The 24,637-nt window shown below is 33.4% G+C and overlaps 4 protein-coding genes across 6 annotated transcripts; 2 read left to right on the plus strand and 2 right to left on the minus strand.

Annotated features, from left to right (window-relative positions):
• The first annotated feature begins 970 nt into the window (after window positions 1-970).
• On the plus strand, window positions 971-7,689 carry LOC137814483 (serine/threonine protein phosphatase 2A 57 kDa regulatory subunit B' beta isoform). The gene is made up of 2 exons (XM_068617257.2): window positions 971-2,568; window positions 7,054-7,689. The coding sequence occupies exons 1-2, from the start codon at window positions 1,483-1,485 to the stop codon at window positions 7,372-7,374; spliced, it is 1,407 nt and encodes a 468-aa protein (XP_068473358.1). The 5' UTR covers window positions 971-1,482; the 3' UTR covers window positions 7,375-7,689.
• A 1,308-nt stretch (window positions 7,690-8,997) lies between these two features.
• On the plus strand, window positions 8,998-12,218 carry LOC137814485 (uncharacterized). 3 transcript variants are annotated; one of them, XM_090304367.1, is made up of 5 exons: window positions 9,035-9,311; window positions 9,409-9,519; window positions 10,544-10,615; window positions 11,028-11,096; window positions 11,965-12,218. In XM_090304367.1, exons 1-5 carry the CDS (start codon window positions 9,156-9,158, stop codon window positions 12,013-12,015), a joined length of 459 nt encoding a protein of 152 aa, XP_090160493.1. In that variant the 5' UTR covers window positions 9,035-9,155; the 3' UTR covers window positions 12,016-12,218. The 3 variants fall into 3 exon arrangements, 2 of the variants coding, with proteins under 2 accessions (XP_068473360.1, XP_090160493.1); XM_068617259.2 differs by lacking the exon at window positions 10,544-10,615 and having other exon boundaries at window positions 8,998-9,311; XR_016522980.1 differs by lacking the exons at window positions 10,544-10,615; window positions 11,965-12,218 and adding an exon at window positions 10,776-10,909 and having other exon boundaries at window positions 9,040-9,311; window positions 11,028-11,095.
• A 112-nt stretch (window positions 12,219-12,330) lies between these two features.
• Window positions 12,331-14,870, minus strand: LOC137814484 (putative pectate lyase 12). Its single transcript, XM_068617258.2, has 4 exons — window positions 14,506-14,870; window positions 13,852-14,312; window positions 12,701-13,349; window positions 12,331-12,598 (listed from the first exon to the last, which is right to left on the minus strand). The coding sequence occupies exons 1-4, from the start codon at window positions 14,634-14,636 to the stop codon at window positions 12,439-12,441; spliced, it is 1,401 nt and encodes a 466-aa protein (XP_068473359.1). The 5' UTR covers window positions 14,637-14,870; the 3' UTR covers window positions 12,331-12,438.
• Window positions 14,871-21,868: 6,998 nt separating this feature from the next.
• LOC137815391 (alpha carbonic anhydrase 7) lies at window positions 21,869-24,069 on the minus strand. The gene is made up of 7 exons (XM_068618533.2): window positions 23,925-24,069; window positions 23,522-23,730; window positions 23,187-23,293; window positions 22,747-22,861; window positions 22,499-22,663; window positions 22,216-22,272; window positions 21,869-22,096 (listed from the first exon to the last, which is right to left on the minus strand). Exons 1-7 carry the CDS (start codon window positions 24,001-24,003, stop codon window positions 22,022-22,024), a joined length of 807 nt encoding a protein of 268 aa, XP_068474634.2. The 5' UTR covers window positions 24,004-24,069; the 3' UTR covers window positions 21,869-22,021.
• Window positions 24,070-24,637: the final 568 nt, after the last annotated feature.

A 24,637-nucleotide genomic window follows, 5' to 3' on the forward strand; every position in this document is an offset into this window, starting at 1 on the left:
TTGTCATACATTAGTATTAATTACTTAAAATATTGCAAAATCTGAATTAGTTCTACACAATGTAACTTTTGCACAATGCAAAATTCCACGTAGTATCGTTCAGTGTAACATATATTTATGTAATGTAACTAAATTACATTTTTTATTGATTTTCTATATCTATTATCATCTTTATTATAGGATATCTCCATTATGTAGGTCATATATAGGATGACATGAATCTTGTAAGAAAAAAAACTAACTCAGTATGCATTCAAAACTAATACATATAATTATTAATTACAACACTAATATTTATTTAATCATAAAGTTAAAATGTCTAAATTGTTAGATGTTTAGTATTGATAAAAAATGGTATTATTTCTTAAATAAAATATTCCCAACATAGTGGGAAAAAAGGAAATTAATTTTGTGAAAATAATACATCATGAGAATAATTTTATTATTAAATTATACCTTATTTTTATAAATAAAAGTTATAAAACCGCCTTATGAAACCAAAACAAATTACAACATTTTGGTTTAGATTTGATGTCATGTTTTCTTCTGTGTGGCATTATACTCAAGTTGAATAGAATCAAACTGCATGTTAATTTTATATTTTATTTTAACTATTTTTCTTCTTTAAAAAAAAACACAAATCAAATTATATTACAAGCAATTGGAATTATGAAGACTGGTGTACTTTTAACACCATCATAATAATGGTTACTGTTGTTTTTATGGCTAACATTAGTGACTCTTGCCCTATTCTTAGTATAATGAATTAGATCACCATGCAAATATAAATAACGAGTGATCAATATATGTTGAATTTAATTTTTGAATTAAGTTCATAAAAGTGAAAATTAGAAGAAATTTAAAATAAAATCAGAAAATTGAAAAATGGTTTAATTTTAGAAAAAAAAAATCTGAAAACGAGGCGAAATTGACAACAAGGTGTTTATTGAAAAAAAAGAATGTATAGTGTAGGATGCATAGAGTGAGAAACATATATAAAGTAAAAAGGAAAGGAAACAATCCAATCCAATGGAAAAAGGTGAAGTTGAATTCAATATTTGAATTGGCATTTAGGATGATTAAAAATGTAGAAATGGCTCTAAACTCAATCTCAAAGACTCCTTTTTCTTTCTAAAATTAATGAAATCCATTATCGTAATCTACAACACAATTCTTCACTTTCCTTTCTCTAACCTTATGCAATTCTAATTCTCATTCTCATTATAAACTCACTATCTTACTCTCTCTACCTCCGTCATTCCTTCACTCGCCGGAACGCATCGCCGATCGACAAACCACAGCCATTCCGCTCATTCGCCACTTCGATCCTCCCGGAGCGCCGTTCCCCTGTCAGATCCGTCGTCCTTCGCTCTCGTTGTGATGCGCAAATCGTTGGAGGCCAAGCTGCATCAGCGGATTAGGAAGGTGCTTCTTCCGAATTCGTTAGCCTAGGGTTAGGGTTTCCTTCATCGTTCTCCAAAAATGTTTAAGCGAATCATGAAGGGAGGGCAGAAGAAGCCCTCCAAGACGGACCCGAGCGATCCATCCTCCTTCGGTCCGACGGCGACAGCCGCTGCTCCAGCGGTGGTTGTGCCGCCGCCTTCGGGGACCATAGAGCCGCTGCCTCTGTTCGTCGACGTGGCTGTGTCGGAGCGGCAGAACCTCTTTATCCGGAAGCTCCAGATATGCTGCCACGTGCTGGACTTCTCGGACACGCTGAAGAGCATTCGCGAGAAGGAAATCAAGAGACAGACGCTGATGGAGCTCGTGGATTTCATCCAATCGGGTTCGGGGAAGATAACGGAGACGTGCCAGGAGGAGATGATCAAAATGGTGTCGACCAATATCTTCCGGTGCCTCCCGCCGGCGTCGCACGAGAACACTGGCCAGGAAGCCACCGATCCGGAGGAGGAGGAGCCGTGCCTCGAGCCCGCGTGGCCGCACCTTCAGCTCGTCTACGAGCTTCTCCTCAGATACATCGTTTCATCTGATACTGACACAAAGGTTGCGAAACGGTACATTGATCATTCTTTTGTCCTCAAACTGCTTGATTTGTTTGACTCTGAGGACCCCCGTGAGCGTGAGTACTTAAAAACCATATTGCATCGCGTGTACGGGAAATTCATGGTTCATCGCCCCTTTATTAGGAAGGCCATTAACAACATATTTTTTCGGTTTATATATGAGACGGAGCGGCATAGCGGTATTGGGGAGCTTCTTGAGATTCTGGGGAGCATTATTAATGGCTTTGCTTTGCCGATGAAAGAAGAACACAAGCTGTTTCTATCGAGGGCGCTTCTGCCTCTGCATAAGCCCAAGCCGGTTTCGGTGTATCACCAGCAGTTGTCGTATTGCATTGCGCAGTTTGTGGAGAAGGATTTCAAGCTCGCGGATGCAGTTATTAGGGGCTTGTTGAAGTATTGGCCCGTGACTAATTGCCAGAAGGAGGTTCTCTTCCTTGGGGAACTGGAGGAGGTGCTGGAGGCCACGCAAGCTGCGGAATTCCAACGCTGCATGGTCCCTCTTTTTAGACAGGTTGCCCGCTGCCTCAATAGTTCTCACTTTCAGGTTCGTGTGGAATTGTTTTTCATCACCTTTGCTGGAGTTAATGCAAGCCTTTTTTAACATTTCCTTTATTTTGTGTAGCCGGGTTATGAATGTGCAATTTGTTCAACTGTTTCTTTGTTTACGAAGATACATCTAATCTGGGTCTGTATACGGTATAATTATAAGGGTAATACAAGGTTCAGCCCCTAGGTACTAGATTAGTAACTAAACTGTCGCATCCTTTAGGTCCTAAACTACGCTAATTTTTTAATCCATTTATTTCCCCTAGTTTTTTGATTATTCAGTTGTGGTTTTGCAATTTGCAGCTTAAGGATGTGTTGGTTGATGTGGAAAAGCCAAAATTATCTAGGAATGTAATCTATCTTAATTGACTTCCCCTAGCGTGTTGAAATAGTAAAATAGCTATTCATAAGTCAAGATCCCTTGTCAACTAAGAGATATGGACAGAATATTTACAGGCTTGGACAATTCTTATGTCATGAATTTGGGTTTGAATTAGCCCCAACTCTAGTTCAAGATGGTATATGTTAGAATTTCTAAGCGAGTAAAGGAAGGTAGATATGGTATGATAGGAGCTCAGAGGAAAATCTTAAATGACACCCTAGCCCTGAATTTTTAAGTGAAATCTACCTAGCCCTATAGTTTTCCTTATGCAATATAAATAACTGGCCTTGTAGCTTTCCTAGTGCAGGTAAAGAATACCAATCCTATAATCTCCATGCTCTAGATGTACAATTTGGGCATAGGGAGAGGGGGTGTATTCTATAGATATGGTAAAAGTATGGGTTATAAAGATTTAGGAAATCCTCATCTGATGAGATATGTTTCAGGGTTGAGTTAAGTCATAATCCAAATTCAAGAAGCGGCATATAATTTCTTACATACAGAGGTTATAAATTCATTTTTACTCTGCTTGTAAGCTTAAAGTTGAATTAGCAAAGTTAGTCAGAATTGCGGTTCAACTTATGATCATTTCCTAAATATTTACCTTATGAAACTGGTAAATGTATGCTGTATCTTTCAAGTGGTTAAAAGACTAGTTAAAGTCTGATATACTTGATTTCCCTAAACCAAAGTTTTGGGTTCAAGCCTTTTGTATATGTAAAAAGTTCTTTCAGGAGGGCTAGCCTCATGATATTGTGGATGTTTCTGACTTGAACAAGATTGATTTAATGGAGGATACCTCTAGTCCAGACCAAAAAAGTGGTTAAAACCTCAGATTAGGGGAAACAATGTGGTTAATGGCTTAGGATGTGATTGTATTAAATTTTCTGTTTAACAAATTTGTAGTAAGTTTGTGGTTTGATTTGTACATTATTTAAGAAATCTTGAGTTATATATTTGTTTTTTTTCCTTAATGTTACAATTATTGTTATTATTATTTTGGCAAGGTTCATGTTATGATGTATTAAGAATGGCAACAGAACCAAACGGTGACATTGAATTTTGATTTTTGTTTTACGGTCAATTGCATTTGGTCTTCTAATTTATTTAGTCAGGTGCAGTGTCTTTTATGATGTACAAATTGCATTTACCATGATCATTTGCAATGTGGCAATTCTTAGCCAAATCAAAGGTAACTTTGATAAAGTGATTGGCGCATGCAAGTCATTATTATGGCCTCTATTTCTTCCTCAAGAATAGGGAAATGGGGAATATTTCAATAGATCTTTTTTATGTGGGGATAAGCTGACTGGCATCACCTAATATCTTCATTTCTAGTACCTGCAATCCACATAAAATGCCTATATTTAGAAAGCCTGATATTTGGTGTTTCTGAGCTCTTAATATATGTGCTTCTAACGATTGCTGGCTTGACATACTTGGATCATAGTAAGCTACTCTACTTTCACTTCACCAAACTCATTTTTATTACTCGTTATGAACACTCATTTTCCTCACTACCACTTGGTGAGAATACTGTTAATCTGGCTACTGAAGATCCGCACCGGAGAAGGAAATTAAGTACCCAATTTACTGGAATTTTGAGCAAAAGAAATATAACAGAACTTCAATGATGAATTTGGTTCAAGCTTCATCTGCTAACACTGTTCAATCAGTGAATTACCATGACTTTCAAATTTTGGAAGAAAATAAAATTCTAAAACTTGAATCAGAATGCTGAAATTCTGAATCCTTGAGGAACAAAATTGATACACATAAAAGAAAATCTGTCGTGATTTGATTTATCAGATAATTTGTTTTAAAGCTAATTAGTCATATGTTCATATGATTTGTACGTGACTCCTAAACTGGCCTAATGCAATTTATGTTGTTAAGTCAAGGTAAAAAAATAGATAATTTGTTAAAACAGGAGGACTTTCCAATTGAGTCAATTAATGTGTATGCAAAGCATTAAACATCCTTCAACTAATCTTTTTCCTTCCTTTTCTTTGTTCTCAACAAGGTACTGCTAGTTGTAACAATTATTACAACCATGCATTTTCATTCGATTGAACATTATATGGAATTTTGAAACTATTGTCTCTTGTTTTCTTACAAATGCCTGGCTGGCATTTGGCAATGTTGTTATGGTTTAAGTTAAGTAACACTTGTTATAACTTCGATCCTCTGTTGCCCACTTAAAACTCTTTATATTTGCCAAATATATCCTCGAATTTTATTAATTACCGAAAATTCTACCAAGTTTCATAGTTTGACCAAAATACAATTAATCAGGCCTCTGAATCATAAATTTGAGAGAAATTTTACCTAAGGGCACTTCTTTAGTCAAAGCTCCAGCAAACTCTAGCTCTGTGACCTTCTTTATTTCCTTCCTTCCTTCCCTTGTTTTCTTCTGTTTTAGTGAAATATAGCCCTTATTTACTGGAGACGAGTTGAATCAATTCCTTTGTGTTTTAGCCATAATTTGTATTATAATTCTTTTTGACTAAACTTTAGTAGGTGTCTGTTCAGAATTATTACCTTGTATATTGATCTAACCTCTTGGCTTAAAAAGTTGTGTCCTCTTTTTCACTGAGATCACTAAGCTGCAGTATTACACGTGTTTAATGTGCAGATATACTTTTAGTGCATTACATCGTGTCTGCAGTTGAAAAGCTATTGATGTAGAATGTTGTCTCTAGGAAAAGTTTCTTAATTTTACAAGTTCCTTCATCAGTGCTACATCAATCTCTTCTCTTATATACATCTTGTCCTTTCTTGTATCACTACATATCTAAACATTTTCATTTGTGCTCCTCCCGCCATTCTCTAATGCTACCTCTTTAAAACCCAATATTTTCTAATGCTGTCTGTTTAAAACCTAACATTCATTACCATATTTTATAATTGGACATATCATAGTACAATAAAACTTAGTATTTGATGCAAATAATCCTTGATGCCTTTTTCCCATGTTACTTATCCCGCTTGTATCTTGTGTGTAACATCCTCATTAATTTCACCATCATTTATATTGTAAAGCTAATGTACACCAGTGCCAAAGACTCCTCACTTTGTGAAGGTATGGAGGAAGGAAATTCTATGAAGCTTTCCTCTTGCATGTTAAAAGAAGTTGTTTACAGATTTGAGCCCATGACCAATTGGTCTCCAAGGTACAACTTTACTGTTGTGCCAGCGCTCGGCCTCCTCATTTGTACTACAGATCCAAAATATTTAAAACAGAAACATTTGGTCTGCCTCAAAAGTTCAAGCTTAATGTTAATTACTTTCCTTGATTTCTCAATCAAGATTGTATAATCTGCACAAAGCATACAATTAGGATGATCTTTCGCATTTCTATGAATATTGTCAAGGAGAAAGAATTTGATTTAACAGCATTTCTATGGATATGTCTTTCATGCAATTTGGTATTACAGCTTGACAATGATCGAAGTTTCACTGAAAGCTATAAGAAAACCGTGGGGGTGTTTATTATTATAAACTTCGTTTTAGTTCCCTTCAATGCACTTATTTCATTCTTGGATGTAAAACTTGGGCGTTACTTTGTAAAACTGAGGACAGGGAAGGAGGAGTGACACAATTCTTCTGTTTCAAGATTCCAAGCACCATCTGTTTGTGGTCAAGATTCCAAATGCGATCTTGGTCACTAATGATAATTTGAGCTTAAGCTAATGAGAAGAGGAAGACTTGAATGTTAACAGGGTCTTGACCACGATCATCTAGTGGTTGTGGAAAGTACAATACTGTACGTTTGCCAGGATGTGGGTTTCTTACCTTAAGAATATTTAAGGTGATCTTGAAATAATTCTTCCTTTAAGGGGCTATCGTTGTGGTCTTTTGTCATTACAGGATCCAGGATGTCTTCAGGTTCATTTTTTATTTATTTTATATTTGTTTGATTTGATTCTGTGATCATCTCTTACAAATCTTATCTTTGAAGTCATAATCCAAATACGGAAGGAAGAATCCTGATTGCTTGGAATCTTTTTCGTTTTCTTTTTTATAATTCTTGGTCTATTGATGCGTTTAGCTTTATATAATCCTTCAGAACTCTATGCTTAAGCATATCTTGCAATGCAGGTTGCAGAACGAACTCTCTTTTTGTGGAATAATGAGCACATTGTCAGCTTAATTGCCCAAAACAGGACTGTAGTATTACCCATATTATTTGAAGCTTTGGAGAAAAATATCCAGAGTCATTGGAACCAGGCTGTTCACGGGCTGACCGTGAACGTTCAGAAAATGTTCCTAGAAATGGATGCAGAATTATTTGAAGAGTGTCAGAGACAGTATGCAGAGAGGCAGGCTAAAGCAAAAGATTTAGAAGAGCAGCGGGAATTGAATTGGAAAAGACTGGCAGATGCAGCTGCACAGAATGGGGTGGATATGGTCACAGCTTAGTCAAATTACTTTTCTGCCGTAACTGGGACTGTGAATTGGATCGGTGAAGGATTATATGTGCTCCTCGCCATTTTGGTGCCATTATTTATTGGTTTCTTTCTTTCCCACTTAATTTCTTTTCCCTCTCTATTTTCTTAGTTGGATGATCAGCAAGTTGAAGAAAGCAGTGATTAATGTAACTTAAAAGTGCAGTTGGATAATCAGTTAGACGTTGTTAGCAATGTCTGCAGATTAAGAATGTTTAATGAAATACTTTCTTGTATTTTTTTTTTCACTTACAGAGAGAAATACGGATAATTTTTTTCCTTCTGGAAACAGATTCTAGTGCCCTTTGTGTTTATGGCACAATAAGTAGGGTACCTAATTTGGGGAATTTTATAGTAAAACTAGGGCAGGTTTGGTTTGGCATTAAGTTTTGTGAGGAGCAGGTATGAGGCAGTTCATATAAAAGGGCTGGTGATTTAGTCATACAATAGCTTTTCCTGTTGTTAATTTAGAACGCCCATCACCACCTCAGTTTAATTGATATTGATTTTTTTTTTCTGGGGAGTTGATTTTCCTTTTGATGTAACTATTGATAGTTTCTCTTTGAAGCTGATATTCTTGTTTTAGATTGATATTTTATCCCTATTTTTCTCATGGGTTTGTGCTACAAAATTCTCTTAATCTTAAGAACTTGATTCCTGCACATTATTGCTTCAATTGTTCTCAGGGCTGGCCTACTCCAAAGTTGCACTCAAGGAAGAAATGGTTCTCCTAAAATCACATAAATAGCTCTATATGTTAACCTATTTACACGAGTTTTTTGTTTTACTTTTTTGATAAAAAAAAATGAGGAATCGGGCTAAATATGCTATTTTATAAATCTTTATAGGAAAGGAAAATTTAATTGAAGAAACTTCAATCTTTTATTTTGTTATTTTTATAGTTAAAATATTTTAAAACAAAAGGATACAAAATAGCAAATAGTTTTATTTTCAGTTAAAAGTATTTAGTAAAAACCACAATTTATAAGATTAAAAGGGTCGAATAAAACATTTTTTAAAATTTATAAGTGTGGATGACTGATATATACTAACAAATGCGTTTCTAAGTATTTTCTACAGTCAGACTTCAGACAAATGATTAAGTGGTGGATTATGTGTTATGTTTGAGTTTAGAATTAAGTTCAGCATTCGAACCTTAGAATAATAAATAAATTAGCAACGCAATTCTTAGTATTTTATTATGCACAGTTTAATTTTAAATTTAATTATATAGATAACTAAATTATAATAATCCATTTATCACCACGGTTTAAAGTGAAAATAGAAACGATTAAACTGATATAAATTTATTTTACTTTTGGTGAGTTATTATTGATATATAGATAAAAATTCAATGTTATGTTCATATGTATATATAAAATTACATTTTCTTATTTTAGAAACTAATTTATTGATTAATTTAATTTTTTTTTTTTGCATAAAATGTTATGAAAAAAAGAATTATGAAAAAATATTTTCGTTTAAGACTGGTCATCCGAAAATCTATAGTTCATTAATAAAAAAATTGTAAATAATAATTTTCTCAATAAACATAACCTAATTTAGTGAATAAGTTTATTAACGTAAAGGCTATGACGAGTTGTTTGGTTGTTTTAAGATTTAAATAGATAGAATTGAAAATCTGTGTGTGGTGGTCTAGTTTATCAGATGACGTGTGTGTGTTAAGAGTGTATCAGAAGAGAAGAGAAGAGAAGAGGAGGAAGAGAACAAAGAAGAAAGTGGTGTGGCGTGGAAATGTCGAAGAAAGGAGGAAGTGGCGCTTCGTTTCAGAAGGACGTGCCATGGCGAGCGTCTTCTTCTACTGTCAAACCCATCCCCAAAATTCACCACTCTCCACTTCTTCGCGTTTCCCAAACACCCGTTACCGATTACGCCGTCTCCGTCATGAGGGTCTCTCTCTCTCTCTCTCTCCCTGTTTTTCACTTCTCATCATTGCGTTTCAATAACCCTTTATTAATATTTTTGGGGAATTGCTGGGGTTTCTCAGCATCCAGACCCTATAGGGAGTGGATTGGGTGACGATGCCATAGTGGAAGCAGCTGGTCCTGACTGCCTCGTACCTGGCCAGAAAATGCCCATCCAATTACTTGGCCTTCAGGTTCTCTTCTTTCTCTTCTCCCTCTTCGCCTTTTCTAATCTTCTTAGTTATGCCTAATCAGCTGTTTTTTCGCCTCTTTTCACATCCAATTCTTTCCTTTTTAACCTTACTGATGGCTTTTTGCCGGATTTCCAATCACTCCTTTTATATAGAACTCTCCAAAAAGCAATTGATATAACAATGTTTCCATATAGCTCAACTCAACACATGAATGATGAGTCCTCTATGTAATTCAATTTTGCATTGTCCACTGTTAATTCATATTATACTAGGGGATTGAAAACAGGCAAATCTATTTTTGTTTTGAATACCCAATGAATATATTTCTTAACTTTGGTCACCTAGTAAGTTAAGTATTGTAGTTCAAGTCCCTTTTGTTATCCATGTTAAAATACTAGTTATATAAGTTGGATTGTTAGAAATTATATACGTTAACTCCTTTTGTTACTGACAGATGAAAACGTATAACGATGTTATGAGAAAAAAAATATAAAACTATCTCATGAATCAATTAGAAAAGTCAACATAGTAGTAGAGAAGAAATATAAATATTGTTTTTCAGATAAAAATAAATAAATTTATTAGGTACTCAAAATAAAGATCATTCATATCTTAATAAGCTGAAACTTACTTGAGCCTAAAAAAATATGTGAATTCAACATCTGGTTTTTGATTGATGGGTAATTCTAGAAAATGCTTGAGCAAGCTTCATGCTTCTATTGGGAAAACAACGAGAAGGACTGATGGATTCTAGCGCGTTGCCTAGATTGACTGTTAATATATTGATTATTAACATTTGGGGGATATGTTCAGTAAGTACTTTGGCTCCAAAATCTCAATCATTGTATATCTTCCTTCTATCAAAATAGCCACACAGTTAATGCTATTCTTTGAGTTTTTGAACTCGTTACTCTTTGATTTGGTTGTTTTCTTAATGTCATGGGGGAGTTTGACTGTTGTTTACACGGTGCTGAACTCATGAGCTACAATCACAATACTAATTAGATTGATGCATACGCCTCAGAACTTTGAAATACAGTTTACAAATATAACCATTTGTCCTCTCAAGTCCTCTATGTTGTTTGCTCCACAAATGGCATATTATTCTACATTATACATCTTAGTTTTTCTTTTCATGTCTTCAATTTTGTTATGATATATTGATCCTTACCTTTTATGTTTGAAAAAGTTTCCTAACATGACAATTCATCTTATAATTCTTACTGCATTGTATTTTGATTTCTTGTCATTCGAAGGTTCTTCACTAGTAACACAAAGAACTGGCAAGGATACTTCTGTTTCAAATCTGTCTATGAAACCAGAATGCTTCTCTTCCATTTCTTCCAAAATAACCAATTTTCTGAGCATCAGTGGAAAAATTGTGTTATCAGTTTAGTTTCCCCCGTTTAGTTTCTATTTTAAATCTTCTCTAGTATTTCTTTTTCTTTTGGGGTAATGCTCTTTAGCAAAGAGTTGCAGTTCTAACTTTTTCCTTCTTGTTTGGACAGGTCTGGCCAATCCATGTGGACCTGAAGTTTTTGGAACCAGTTGGGCGAGAACTTAAGATGCTTGGAAAGGTGAAGTCTTTTTACTTTTTTCATGCTTGCAAAGGAAACAATTGGTCCTTCCGGACGTTAATGTTAACGAGCAGCTTGCATTTGATATTTTGATGAAATGAGAAATATTTCGTATAGATTTAGTTGCATATTTCTTAATTGATATGTTGCATTCAAATAGCAAATAGGAAAATATATGGGGCCTTGTAATTCTGAAAGTTGAAATTATATTGATTTGCCTTGCATCATGTAGGATTTAGAGGGAGAGAAAAATGGGATGTTAAAGTGGGTATTTGCTTTCTTATTCATTATATCCATATATGTAAATTGTTAAAGTGGGTACTATTTCTGGAAAATTTGGCTATATGTCCTCTTTTTCTCTTGAAAAAATGTTCAAGAACTAGTTAAAATTGAATATATGTAAATAAAAGTCTACAACAAAAAAGTCTTGTTCTACTAGGCAATGGTGACCTGCTAGGTAACGAGGGTGGGCAATTACAGTTCTTCATTTCTTTATTTATCCAAAATTGCAAGAAAATATACTAAGAATGTGTAGAATCATATATTTACATTGAGTTTGCTGACCATATGATGTCATTTGGTTTGGTTAAAGACCAAAGTTTCTGATATGTTATTTACTTGAGATCCTTCTAGTCCTTAATCTCCTTATCTTAACCAGATTAACGACCATATATTCTTCTGTCTAGTGCCTTTCTTTATGCAAACTACCTTACTTTACATTGTCATGTTTGCCTAAATTTATTTGGTTGCTAATTTATAATTTGTCTGTTTATGGTTTGATTTCCGAGGTGATATGTCCAGGTGAGACATGCAATTATAAATATGCGATGAGGTGATATGATTGACGTAGTTGTTTTTATGCATGCAGTTCATGGATGATGCCGTTGAACTAATGAACAAATCATTCATCGAGCGTTGATTATACGTGCGTTGATTATACGTGCGTTGCGAAGAGATGAAATAGTTGCAATTTGAATTTTTGTAAGAAATGAGAAATATAGACAACAAGCAGAGTGACTGTAAAATTTGGCTGATTTTGTATGTAAAAGAGAATTGCAGTGAGATATTTTTGTTCGGTGATTATTCCCAGCCTATTAATGCCAATTAGAAACTATTTCTCCCCTTTCCGTTTGCATTGGTGATGATGGAATTGCAAAATTTTGGCAGCAATTTAGCTGCAAAGGATGTGAAATAAGCAAATGAAAAGTACGAAAGGTGAAGGAGAATGAATATGTACAGTCTTAATTTAGCCTGATCCATGGATAGACTTAAGGAGCAGGCAGTTTTGATTCCAGTGAAAAGAGAAATGAAAGAGCGTGCGTGACATGGTTGGTTAGTTTTGCTATAGAATAACTGTCAAGAGTATGGTGGAAGACAACAAGAGAAGAAAAAGAGACGGTAGATCGAATGGTGCGGTGGTGGACATTTCGTCGGTGTATACCATGCCGGACTCCGTAGACTCATCACCAGGTCCTCTGCTCCACATTCCGAGGTTGTTGTCCCTGTTGATGATGATGAGGAGAGGCCAAATTGAATCACAAATAGATAACACAAATAAACAAGAATTTGATAACATAGAGAGATAGAGATGCATTGATTGATACCTGGCATTTCCAAGAACACCGGAAGACATGGTGAGAAGAGAGATACGATCGGCGGACTTAGGTTCAACGCTGTAGGCCTTCTCGTACTTAACCTCGAGTCCTTCGCCAGACGCAACAAAGAAGGCACCGTTCAGTAAAATGTCACCCTCCGACCTCCAGTTCCAGCCCTTCCACTTCGACTGTTGGGTCTCCACTCGTTTGGTAACCTCCTTGGCGAAGGGGTTTTGGGGTGCCATGTACCGGTTCCCCTGGCTGTTGATGGTGGGTTCGCCGCTTCCCCCGATGGCGTACATCTCCCACTCGGTGAAGTCGTTGTTGACGACGTGGATGTAGCCCCTCCGGCAGCGAGGCATTCTCTGGACCAGCTTCTCCCCGAAGTGGTTGAAGGCGATGGTTACCTGCATGCCGGAGTCTGGGAGGTAGTCGTCGCTGTGGCCCAGGAGCATGACCTCGTTGTGGTGGGATAGGTAGTTGTTCGAGATGGTTATCCCCGTCGACCCCATCACGGCGTCTATCAGCCCGTCCTTGCACCGCGACAGCGTGCAGTGGTCGATCCATATGTCCTTCGACCCGAATATCGATATTCCATCCCCGTCCGATTCTGTCCGGAATCCGTAGTGCTCCGGGCTTGACCGAACGTTCGTGTTCCCTGCATAACCCAACCCGCTTTATCTTTTTCTTAACTCTATTTTTAAACTATCATCCTCATTAGATGTAGGAATCTAACTATGTATATAATCCAGGAAGCAACCCCTGCTACTACAAATGAGTCCCTACCAACCAATCAGTGTTGTGCAAAAATTGGTTTCTCATCCCATGAAAAATATAAAAGAATTGATTTCAATATTTACTAAAACCACTACTTTTTTAAAGCTTGTCCAAATATAAAGCAAACCAATCTTGAAATACTTTATAACTTTATACAAACACCCTCCACAAAACAAACAAACGCGGCTTTATCTATTTATCAAGCCACAACGACTTGGTCACTGAGATGGGGATTCGATTGGATTAAACCAAGAATGTCCCTCCCTACTGGAAGAAGAAAGAGAAAACATTTCATTTTTCACAACCTTCCAATTTGGTGTCCTTATAATTGTAGTTACTCATTCAATCCAAAATGTATTGTTATGTTGAGGAAAACAACAGACCTGAGGGATGACAATGATGGATGTGAATGTTGTGTATGATGACATTGCTTATATACTGCAGAGTAATGCAGCCTCCTCCCACGATGTGCACATCAGCACCGCGTCCATCAATGGTCTTGTAGCTGTTAAAAATCAGCTCCTGGGACAGCTTAATCATCATGTTACTGGGGAAGACGATCCACAGTGGCTCGTTCTGTATCACAGCGTATCTCAGCGTCCCAGGTTTTGGGTTCACAGGGTCCTTGTCAGAGGAATCAGTGACCACGTAAAACTCACCACCTTTCCCTCCCTTTGCATACTGACCAAACCCAATGACGCAGTCGGCTAGCCTCTGCCGGTTGTTGGGCCAATCTGGGTCACATTTCCAACAATCATCAATGGGGTTCCCCGTCAGGCACGAAGACTCGTCTCTCTCTGACACCGATAACATTTCCCTTCTTGCCATTGAAGCATTAACCTTCCTACGCAACAACCAAAAAAAGGGTCAATACTCAACACTCAATACAAACTACAACTGTAACGGAACGTGACCCTTTTTCCAGATCTACACTATATTTAGGTAATATTGTACTAACTAACCACATTATTGAGTTCAACTACGATGATGAGCATGGTATGTAGTATACAGTGTGTATATAGTATGAATGTATGTACCTATGAACTTCGTGGGCAACAGCTTCGGGGTCTGGATGTGCCCCTGGAAGAGTTAGGTTAAGCATTGCTGTTCCAAGTGGTGAAAAGGAACTCAGAAGTGAGAGTAGGAAAATGCAGGTTGTCTGGAGCATTGTTGATGAAGAATGGGGTTGTTGTTTTTTGTTGCGCAATGCTCTGAGTCTGAGTCTGAGTCCCTCTGGGCGTTGCTAATTACTGTAGCATGGGAAGTTGTCCAAAAGTGTTGGCTAGTGTTGGGTTAGGCGAATTAATAAGCAGGGAAAGTGAGTGACCGCAATGATAACTAACTAACGAGGTTAAGTGGGAACAGAAGCAGGGTATAAACAAACTTTTGTGTATAACTATAATAATTATACGTGGTGAGAGGTAATTAAGGTATGGTAGTATTTTACCATGTTCGGTGGTGCTGAAAAATAATGATTGTAGAGAGGTTCTTTTGATTAATTTATTGATGGAAAAAGGCAAAAAAGGGAGCAGTGAGTGAGAGAAGTAGAAGAAAGGGTGGCGCATTGTCAAGGAATCACTCTGCTCTCGAGGAAATGGTCTCTTCATTTGTTTTGCGGGACAGGGTAGCCACAGACACTGTCACTGTTCCAAACAAACTTATCATCAATATTACTCCTATCACCATATCCACAAGGCCAAAACATAAACACAAAAGACATTTTCCTTTTTCTTTTTTCATAACAAGGTTTTTCGTTTGAGAATTTTATGAATATACTACTACTACTACTGGATTTTGCTGTTAATTCTGAGCGGAAATGAGGTGATGAATGCATGGAAGAAGATGAAGTAGGCTTTTGACTTTTGGACCTATACCTACGTATGAGCAGCACAGGTTACGAGATTTTGGCATGGTTGAAAGCTCAAGCATCCATGTAACAAGGCGCTGATTTTGAATGCAGACACAAATACAAACTTATTAATAATTCTGCTTCTGTTACTTTTCAACTTATCTATTCACCTATTATCTTAAATCACCAATATTTTAGTGTTCTGCAAATATTTCTTAATTCATAGTTAAAGATTCATTTCTTTTGAGATATCAAAATTAGCGAAGACTGCTTTTTCTCCCCAGACAAAATGTTGTCAGGTTTAAATTTTAACTACTTATTTATCCTTTAAGTTGTTTTATTTTTTTATATTGAAAATGATTTCCTATAAACTTCAAAAAAAATTAAAGCAATACGTGTTAAAACATCATTTCTAATGCAGTGGTTATAGTTATGATATTAATTTTAATACTAGGATTCCAGAATGAAGAATATTTAATTATAACAAATAAATTACTTTTTAAATTTGTAACAAATGAAAAAAAAATACATATACAAAATTATAAAGGTACAAGTCTTATAAGAATGTAGCACGATTAAACATATTTAAACTAAACTAAAATCTTATCAAAGGATCTTAATATTTATGCATGTTCTAAGATTAAAAGTTATAAAAGTATTTGCATGCAACCAAATATGTTAAGAAAATATTTTTTTTTTGGATCAGTATGTTTACCCATCTCTCACCTAAATTGGTGGACAACTTCAAGTCTTGACGGTCAAGTTCACCACACTCTCGGTATGCAAACAACTAATTGCATCTTACATCGTCCATGACCCTCCTCAACATAAAACAGGAAAAGAGGACTCTTGCGGACTTTCATGGAAAGGTTCAGTAAGGTTTGTCTGAGTATCATAAATCTCATATCATAAATCTCATACCAATATACACTATTTACACAAAGTACTTACTTGATTGTCGGAATACTTTTTTCAGGTCATCTCTGATCGAGCATCAAGATTTGTGGAAGAAGACTCAAAGAAATAAATTGAAAGACCACCAACACATCAATAATTGTACAACCATTTTCATGTACTATCTAAACTCTTTTACCTTATAGATACAAATTGATTTGAACTAAGTATAGAGTGAAATATCCCACAAGCACATATTAAATTTAGTTTGAGTATGCTAAAAAAATGAAGGGGTGTCCTATGACATGGAATTATATGGGGTCCTCATGGGCAAGTAAACCTTTTTATGTTTCAAGACAAGTGTTGGACATGTCAACCTTTTATGCAATAAGTTCTTGAGTGAAAAATAACAAAAGTAATGCCCAAATTCGGGTGATTTATGCAATAGAAAATTATACTTAAAAAAGAGTAGTTTATAACAGTGTGATGTGATATATTATAATTCTAAAATTATTTTATTTTAATAAAAATATATCTCTTCAATTACAATTTGCTACAAGATTATCAACATTAATACTCTTATATAATATTAATCTTCCAAACTCGTGTAGTATTATGAACATTTTTACAATGATTTTCCCCTGGTTATGATTATATTTGTGAATAAATCCCACCCTAAAATACCCATGATTGAACCTCTCTAAATTATATAAGCCAAACTCAACATTTTCTTACAAATCCACTATAATCTATCCTCATTAACAGTAAATCAAGCAATTCGAACAACTAAGACTTAATGAAGCCAAAACTACTAATATTATAACATATCTTTGATCTGCTAATTCTATTATTGTGGGGCACATCAAACATGAACAGTGCAATTCAAATTTTACATAAACTCTTTTTTTAAACCATAAAAATTGAAAATTTGTAAACGTATTAATGATTTTTTTTAAAAGAATTTAACTTTTTGCATCAATTGGGCTAACTCCTTTCGCTCCCCATTGCCGTGCTTAAGCCGCAATAGAATCATTAGCATTATTAATGCATGCTAGTTGCTTTCTATTAATCTTTAGTTTAGTTTAATCAAACAAGGAAACTATATTAAATAATTTTTCTTAAACGGATTGGTGTGGAGAAAAAAAAAATAGTGTATATACAAATCTACTGTAACGTAGACAGTAGATTTGTTGTTGTTAAAATCTTAGTAAATAATTTTAAATATCAATTTAAAAATAATTTATAATTTTTTTAGTTTATAAAATAATATTTAACTTAATTAATACAGTAATTAATTGTCTTTTATTTTTAAAATTATTTATTTAATAATTTTTTCTTGTATAAGTGAAGATACACATAATGAGGAACCTATAGTAAAAAAAGATGACAAAAAAAAAATTACAACACAACACATTCTAGAAATTAATAACAAAATACAACAGTGAAAAAATAAAATAAAAAAATTATTGGGTAACTGTACATTAGATGTGTTGATTAATTTTGCCACTTTTCTTCTTCTAATATCTCAAGGTTATTATGCTATTGGAGTTGCCATTTAATAAGTCTAATATAACAATATAAATGGATAATTGATGAGTTAAAAGTGTTGTATATTGAAATGAAGTTGTGAAAGTATGAATTTCCATGAACTTGGTATAAATTATGGAAATGTTGATGACATGGAGTCAGTGTTAGTGTATACATATAATATCTATTCAACCTTTTCTTTTCATGGACATACTGTGGCCCCAACACTAAAGAAAAAGGTCATAATGTGCCACAAAAGAAAATTGTATTTGTAAGTTGTATCTATATAATATACGAACTACACACTAATCATACACTTGTTTCATAAAGCGTTGTCTAATTATTTATATTATCTGACAAAACCTTTATAAACTGTTGTAGTTTTGAAGGAAATATGAAATGGGTTTTATTCAACGTTGCATGTTTTTGCAAGAGCATTATGGCGCCGGAAAATCTATTGAAAGTAAAATAAATATGTGCTGCATATTCCATTCACATATATATATATATTCTTTTCGTCTCTGTGTAAAGCAAAAGAAACATCTCTTATCTGCAAGAGAGAGTTTCTTTATTTTTATATTATTTTTTTGCGACACTTTGCTACCCTCTTTAAATGTGGGCCATCCTCATTACTAAATTTCAAAATGGATGTGTTTTGGTTTTGACAATTAGGTAACTCAATTTACGTTATTGTGACGTGTAGATAATAAAATCAAAGATTTTGAGGAAATCCTTTTTTTTTTCCATCTTCATGTACACGCCATTCTATTTTTCTTAGCACATGTTTTTTTGCAGAAGTTTTGTTAGAAGTGGGTTTATTAGAAACAAAAAATGATTCATTCAGATTTGCCGAACTCTGATTTGTGGTACTTTTAGGATTTCGTCCAGCTCCATTTATTTTCAAGAGTATCATTCAAAGAGATTCATTCCATCATGGACCTCACTTTATTAATGTTGAGGACCAGAACAACACAGTAACAAGGAATGCTGTAATAGTATAGAATAGAAAAATAAAATGTAATAATGTGTTTATTCACGCCAAAAGAAGAGCGTGGTTCGTGTTTCTCTACTATGCAGCGCGAGTGTGAGTGTAGAATACTGTACTTTATATAAAAGGAAGAATCCATTTTAGATTTTAGGGTTTTGTTAATGTTAAAAATTTATTTTGATGCACTTTACACACAAGTTATTAGAATCGATTTTTTAAACTATTGTTTTTGTTGAAAATAGTTTTTTATGCACCTTATACATAAAATATAATCGATTTTAATTTTTTTTTCATGTTGGAAAATGTTATACACAGCATAAAATTAAAAAAAAAAACGCAGCATAAAATCAATCTTTTTAGTTTATTTTTTTTTACTTCTTCAGTGTTATTTAAAATTTATATTTATTTAAGATTTTAAAAATTTATATATTTCAAATTTTTATTTAAGTAGGACATAAAGAATAAATTTGTAATTTTAATTTTTATTAATTAAAAAAATTCAATAACACTAATTACATCATTCACAAACTTATTTTAATAAAAAATATTAAAAAAACTCATGTTTTTCATTTAAATAATTATTCAACAAAATAATTTAATTATCTTAAATCTACACAAATATTCACCATATTTTTGTTATCTAAAGACAAAAATAAATTTATAATCTTTCAAATCTTTAAAAAAAATTAAAATTTTCTCACAAATCACATCAGTCAAAACTTTTCTCAAATCCTCAAATATTTTCATCCTAATCCTAATCCAAATACATGAGTCAATATTCTCTGTAATGAATTATCCCGATGACTTTTACACATGTAATTTTCAACGTGAGTTCTCACTCTTGGTTTGAATTAGGGAGCCACTAAGGAATATACAGGACTTGGTTGTTGATGAACAAGATACTGACATTTGAAGCAAAGTTTATTGGTACTAAAACTCATAATTATATCCTACATTTTGTCTATCACGTTCATATAATTATCACTAATAACTACTTATAGGTTGACCCATTACTATCTAAATGATAATTTGTAAAAATGAAAGAAAAAGAAGAAGAGTTACTGGTATGATAAAAAAGTTATTAAAAATAATGAGAAAATGTTAAATAAATTATATGATTATATAAAATTTACCGTAAATATGATAATAATTGGAGTGAGCTTTGGCGAACATGCAAAACACTGCTACACACTGCCACAATTTATGTGCACCTTTTGACTTTTTTATAATCATGTGGGCTCCACTATATGTAAAATCACGTGGGGTCCACTATATGTTAGACAGTGTATAATGCTGATCCCCAATTTGAGGTAAGTGGTCCGCATTTTAACGGCTGGAATTTCGTCCGGACTAATCCATATCATATTCCAGTTAAGGTAAAATCTATTTTAAATACATATTTTTTTCTTAATTCATTAAAAAATTTATAAAAATAAATTTGTTATAAATGTTTGAGTTTTTGAAACAATATTTTTATTTGATGATTGATTTTAATAATATCGTCATTTGAGATTGAAAGATTGACCTTGTCTCAAAAATTAGAATATGAGAATTGAAATGAGTTTTTAGAGATAATAATAATATCTTGGATGTGTTATTGACTCTAATATCAATGATTTCATAAAGAAAGCTGTGTTTATTAATTCGGATTTTAATTTGGATTGGAAATTAATGAAAACGTTATGGATATAAAATAGGATTCTAGTTGTAAAATTTTTATTTATAATAAGGCTGGAGTAATGTGGGCCTTGGTGTTGTGGTGATTTTTTTATGTCCAACAAGAGAGGCGAGGACATGTTGGACTGTTTCTTTCTATCTCCACATGTTTTTCTTTCACCTTCAGAAATTTTTGGTATTTAAAAAATCTTTTTTAGTAATATTTTGGATTATGTAATTTTAATCTAAATTTTTTTAAAAAATTTGTAATTAGTTTTCATAATATAGAAGCCTTTTTCAGATGCATGATTAGTTTCAGATTACATAATCCAAAAGTTTTTTTAATATGAGATTAGTTTCTGGATTATGTAATCCATATGTATTTTTTCAAATGTATGTCTGGATTAAATAATCTGGAAACTACTCTCAAATCCAGACTTTTAGATTATATAATCCGAAATACTATTTTTTAAAATTATATTTTAAATTAAATAATTCATAAACTATTTCTAAATCTGAAATTACTTTATGGATTATATAATCTAAAATATAAAGATGATATAAAAACGTATTTTCATGTTTTATATAGGGTGGTAAAATGGAGTGTTAGAAGAAGATATGGATGATGTAGAAAGAAACAGATGTTGATGTGACTTTTTCGTTTTGCAATTTAATATACTATAGGTTAAATTGCAGTTTAATAGCATAACCACCTTAATGAAATTAATAACGAATCAAATACATAAGTATCAGTTACAAATTAATTACTTTGGGAAATTATGCACTGAAATTTATATTAAAAACTAGAAGGTTAAGAGTACTAAAGAGAAAATAATTCAAAGTAAACAGTAATTTTTTTAAAAAAAAAATTACCACCAATACCAGAAATTTTATTTTTTTAAGTTTCAGTAAAAAAAGAAATTAACATGATTCTATTTATAATAATTTGATTTGTTATTTGATAGACATTACATTGAATCAAATTAAAGTCTATCTTTATCTTAGTATATTACATTCATATCACATTCCGTAATAATTTTTTCTTCAAAAAAATGTTTTTAATAAGCTAGACATTTTCTTTTGATGATTTGACCTAATGTAGTTTTTTTAATTCTTTTAATTCTCCTATTTTTTCTAACATTTTAGGTTTGGCATCCCTTACTTTCTACTGCTCCTTTTTTTTTTCTTTACATGTTTCTGATTTCTCGAATATATTTCCGAGTTAATTGAATCTTATTAAAATTTAACAATTTTTTTTTTCTTGATCTCCTTCTACACCTTCAAAGTCTCATGTTCTCAAGACATGCTACCCAAGTATAAAACTATTAATGAAAGAAATCAAATTACTTATTTTAAAAGTTGGAGGAAATCAATTAACTCGAGAAGAGTTCAAAGACCATAATTTCATTAAATGTAAATTAGATAAGCCAAAAGATCATTTATAACTCTTCTTCTATCATCAATAAAAGTGATATACCCCAAAAATGTCAAACAATCCTTTTCGTTAATAAATAATAAATCGAGGAAATTTTTTATTTGTCTTTTATGCGCTTCCACTAGGGAAACACTTATTTTTACATAAAAGGAATGAAGCACAGCAATGTAAAATTAATAAAAAAATAGAACAATAATGCTCAAACTAATACTTTGAAACGTAGAGTTGTATCTTCCTCTCATTTAGAGGCTGTAGCGGCCTTGCAGTCCTTATAGCATACTGTGGCAGAGTACATAATCAAGATTAATTCAAGATCAAATCCAACAACAAATTTTTAAGGAATAAAATGCTTTCTTTTTTAAAATTCCACCTTAAGTACTTAGAAGAAATTTACTTACATATTCAAGTACAGTATTCTTCAGTAGCTCCACTTGTATTCTTGAAACAGTTCTTATCTAATGAAATTAGGTAAAAAAGCACAATAAAATATAGTTAGTTACTACTATCTTTCTCTATAAATTCTAATTAATATTATCTTAAAGATTATATTTTTCCAACACATTTCAAATATGACAGATCAATTATATTCTCTTCTTTTTTAAAGGAGATGAATAATATAGATGTTAAAAAACTTAATTATGAATAAGAATGATAATGTATAGAAAAGGTATCTAAGTATACCTTCTTATCAATGGTCCAAATGATGCCTTCGGTGCAAGGAGGTGCAGTGAGTGATCCTATATACCTGTAGAACATCGTGCTACCCATCATGATCTCTGAGGGATCAATCTCCCCTATACTTTTCTCTTCGTCTTCTTGGGGAATGTCCATTAGGTATTCTTCCAACTGAAAAATGTATAAATATATTATCCATGCAATATTACATATAGCTTTTGTTCTTCCTTAATAGTAAATATTATTCCATGTACCTTAGAGAGCAATGGATCAGGAGAACCGTAGTTGTACAAAATACCAACAACAGCAGTCTTGTTTGTTCCATCAGGCTGTGGGCTAACATGCACCATGTGCAACTCCAAGTCATACCTTCCCAAAGCACCAAAATTAGAACAACCATCCATCAAAATATATATATAACAACTACAGTACTACTACTAGTTTGTAACTCCAATATCATTTCAGGGTTCTTATCTCAGATGAAGACAAATTTATTCAAGTAAAACATTAATGAACTTCAAATCTTCTTAACCAAGTCTGAACTAAGCATCGTTGGTTAATTATATACTTGACCAAGTCAGTTTCTACTTCATAAAATTTAAAAAAAAAAATTGAGTTAAAAAACGAAAGATTTAGAATATTTATATTTGAGAAGAAAGAAAACGATCAGAAGTGATTGTGAAGGGAAATTAACCTTTGGCCGTCGATGGTATGTTCGGAGGGCCAGTGCCAATGGGCTTGTATGAGGAAGAAAGGTGATCCATCTATGTCTATTGAGCCTGCACCCCCTCCCCACTCCACCTGCAACAATAATGATGTTTAAGACTTCAATCAGAACGTAAAATTTTTAACTAGAAATCAAATTTAGTATAGTTGTTAAGATAATTATTGTTAAATTTAGTAAATTCATAATAGTTTCGTATTATGCTTTCTGGTTTATATACACATGCATGTAGGGATATAAGAGGGTGTGTGTATATGAGCAACCACCATTAACTGTGAGCGTTTTAGAAGAGGTTTTGTACTTACTGCAACATCATGACCTCTGTTGGAGACAGTAGCATATTGAGGGTTATAGGTCCAGTACTCCAGACTCCCTAACTCTGGGATCACTTGAACACAGTTACTTGACAAATCAATAGGAGATTGCGTTTGCCCTATTTTACAGTCTGCCCATGCTTCTTTAATATCACCCCAGTATTCAGGCCCATTTCCACTATCTTTATCGTAACCATACTCTGAGCCATATGCAAAAACATATTTACATCAACAATAATCAATCATAGTTTATATGCTTCTTTGTTTTCATTTTTCTATGTTTCTTATGGAACTTTATATACCATAATCGTTGAATAATGAAGGTACACTTTTACGTATAAACCAAACTGGGAAATTGAAAACTTGTGAGAGAGGTTATTGCAACAAAATTTACCAGGTTCGGGAAGAGCTCCAGTTAATGTGGAACAAAATAAGATGGATATTAGTGAAATTGCAATCGAAATTCGCTGCATGTTTCAGGATGGTGGAGAAATTTCTTTCTGAGAGAATGTCTAGTGCCACAGAGATTATTAGTTCTTGGATATGTTGTGCGTGTGCTTGGGTATTTATACTGTGGCAAGAGTAGAAGAAGTGGTTGTGGATTTGGTCTGGTTGTGATTAATTAAGGAGGAACCTGCTTTGAAGTTTTCTTTATATCAATGTCACCAATGTTTTTTCTTTAATTAATTAATCTTTCTCCTTTCACCTTCTCCAATTAGCCTCTCATTTTTATGCTTGTTAATTTCCTGTTCTGGGTAAAAGATGAACGGAATTATTCTCTCATCTGATTTTTGTAAGATACAACATGGAATATTTTAGCCGTCAGAGTGGGAAAACCCAGTTCAATTGTCGCTTGTGGTTGACCTAGTTCGATGTTCAACCTTACGTAGAGAGGTAGTGTAAGAGAACTAAACTTATATTTGGACATGGTCATAGTGATCGCAACCACTGCACTGACTAATAATAAGGGGTAAATCAGTTCATAAACAAATTGCCATATATATAACATGTTGAAGGTATCAGATTGTTTATTGAACGAGTAAATAGTGTTGCTTAAGCTGATAAGAGATGTAATTGACCAAATTTGATAAGTATGTTATTGAACAA

The sequence above is a fragment of the Phaseolus vulgaris genome, chromosome 1 (assembly GCF_051622355.1).
Source record: "Phaseolus vulgaris cultivar YP4 chromosome 1, ASM5162235v1, whole genome shotgun sequence".
Taxonomy (NCBI): domain Eukaryota; kingdom Viridiplantae; phylum Streptophyta; class Magnoliopsida; order Fabales; family Fabaceae; genus Phaseolus; species Phaseolus vulgaris.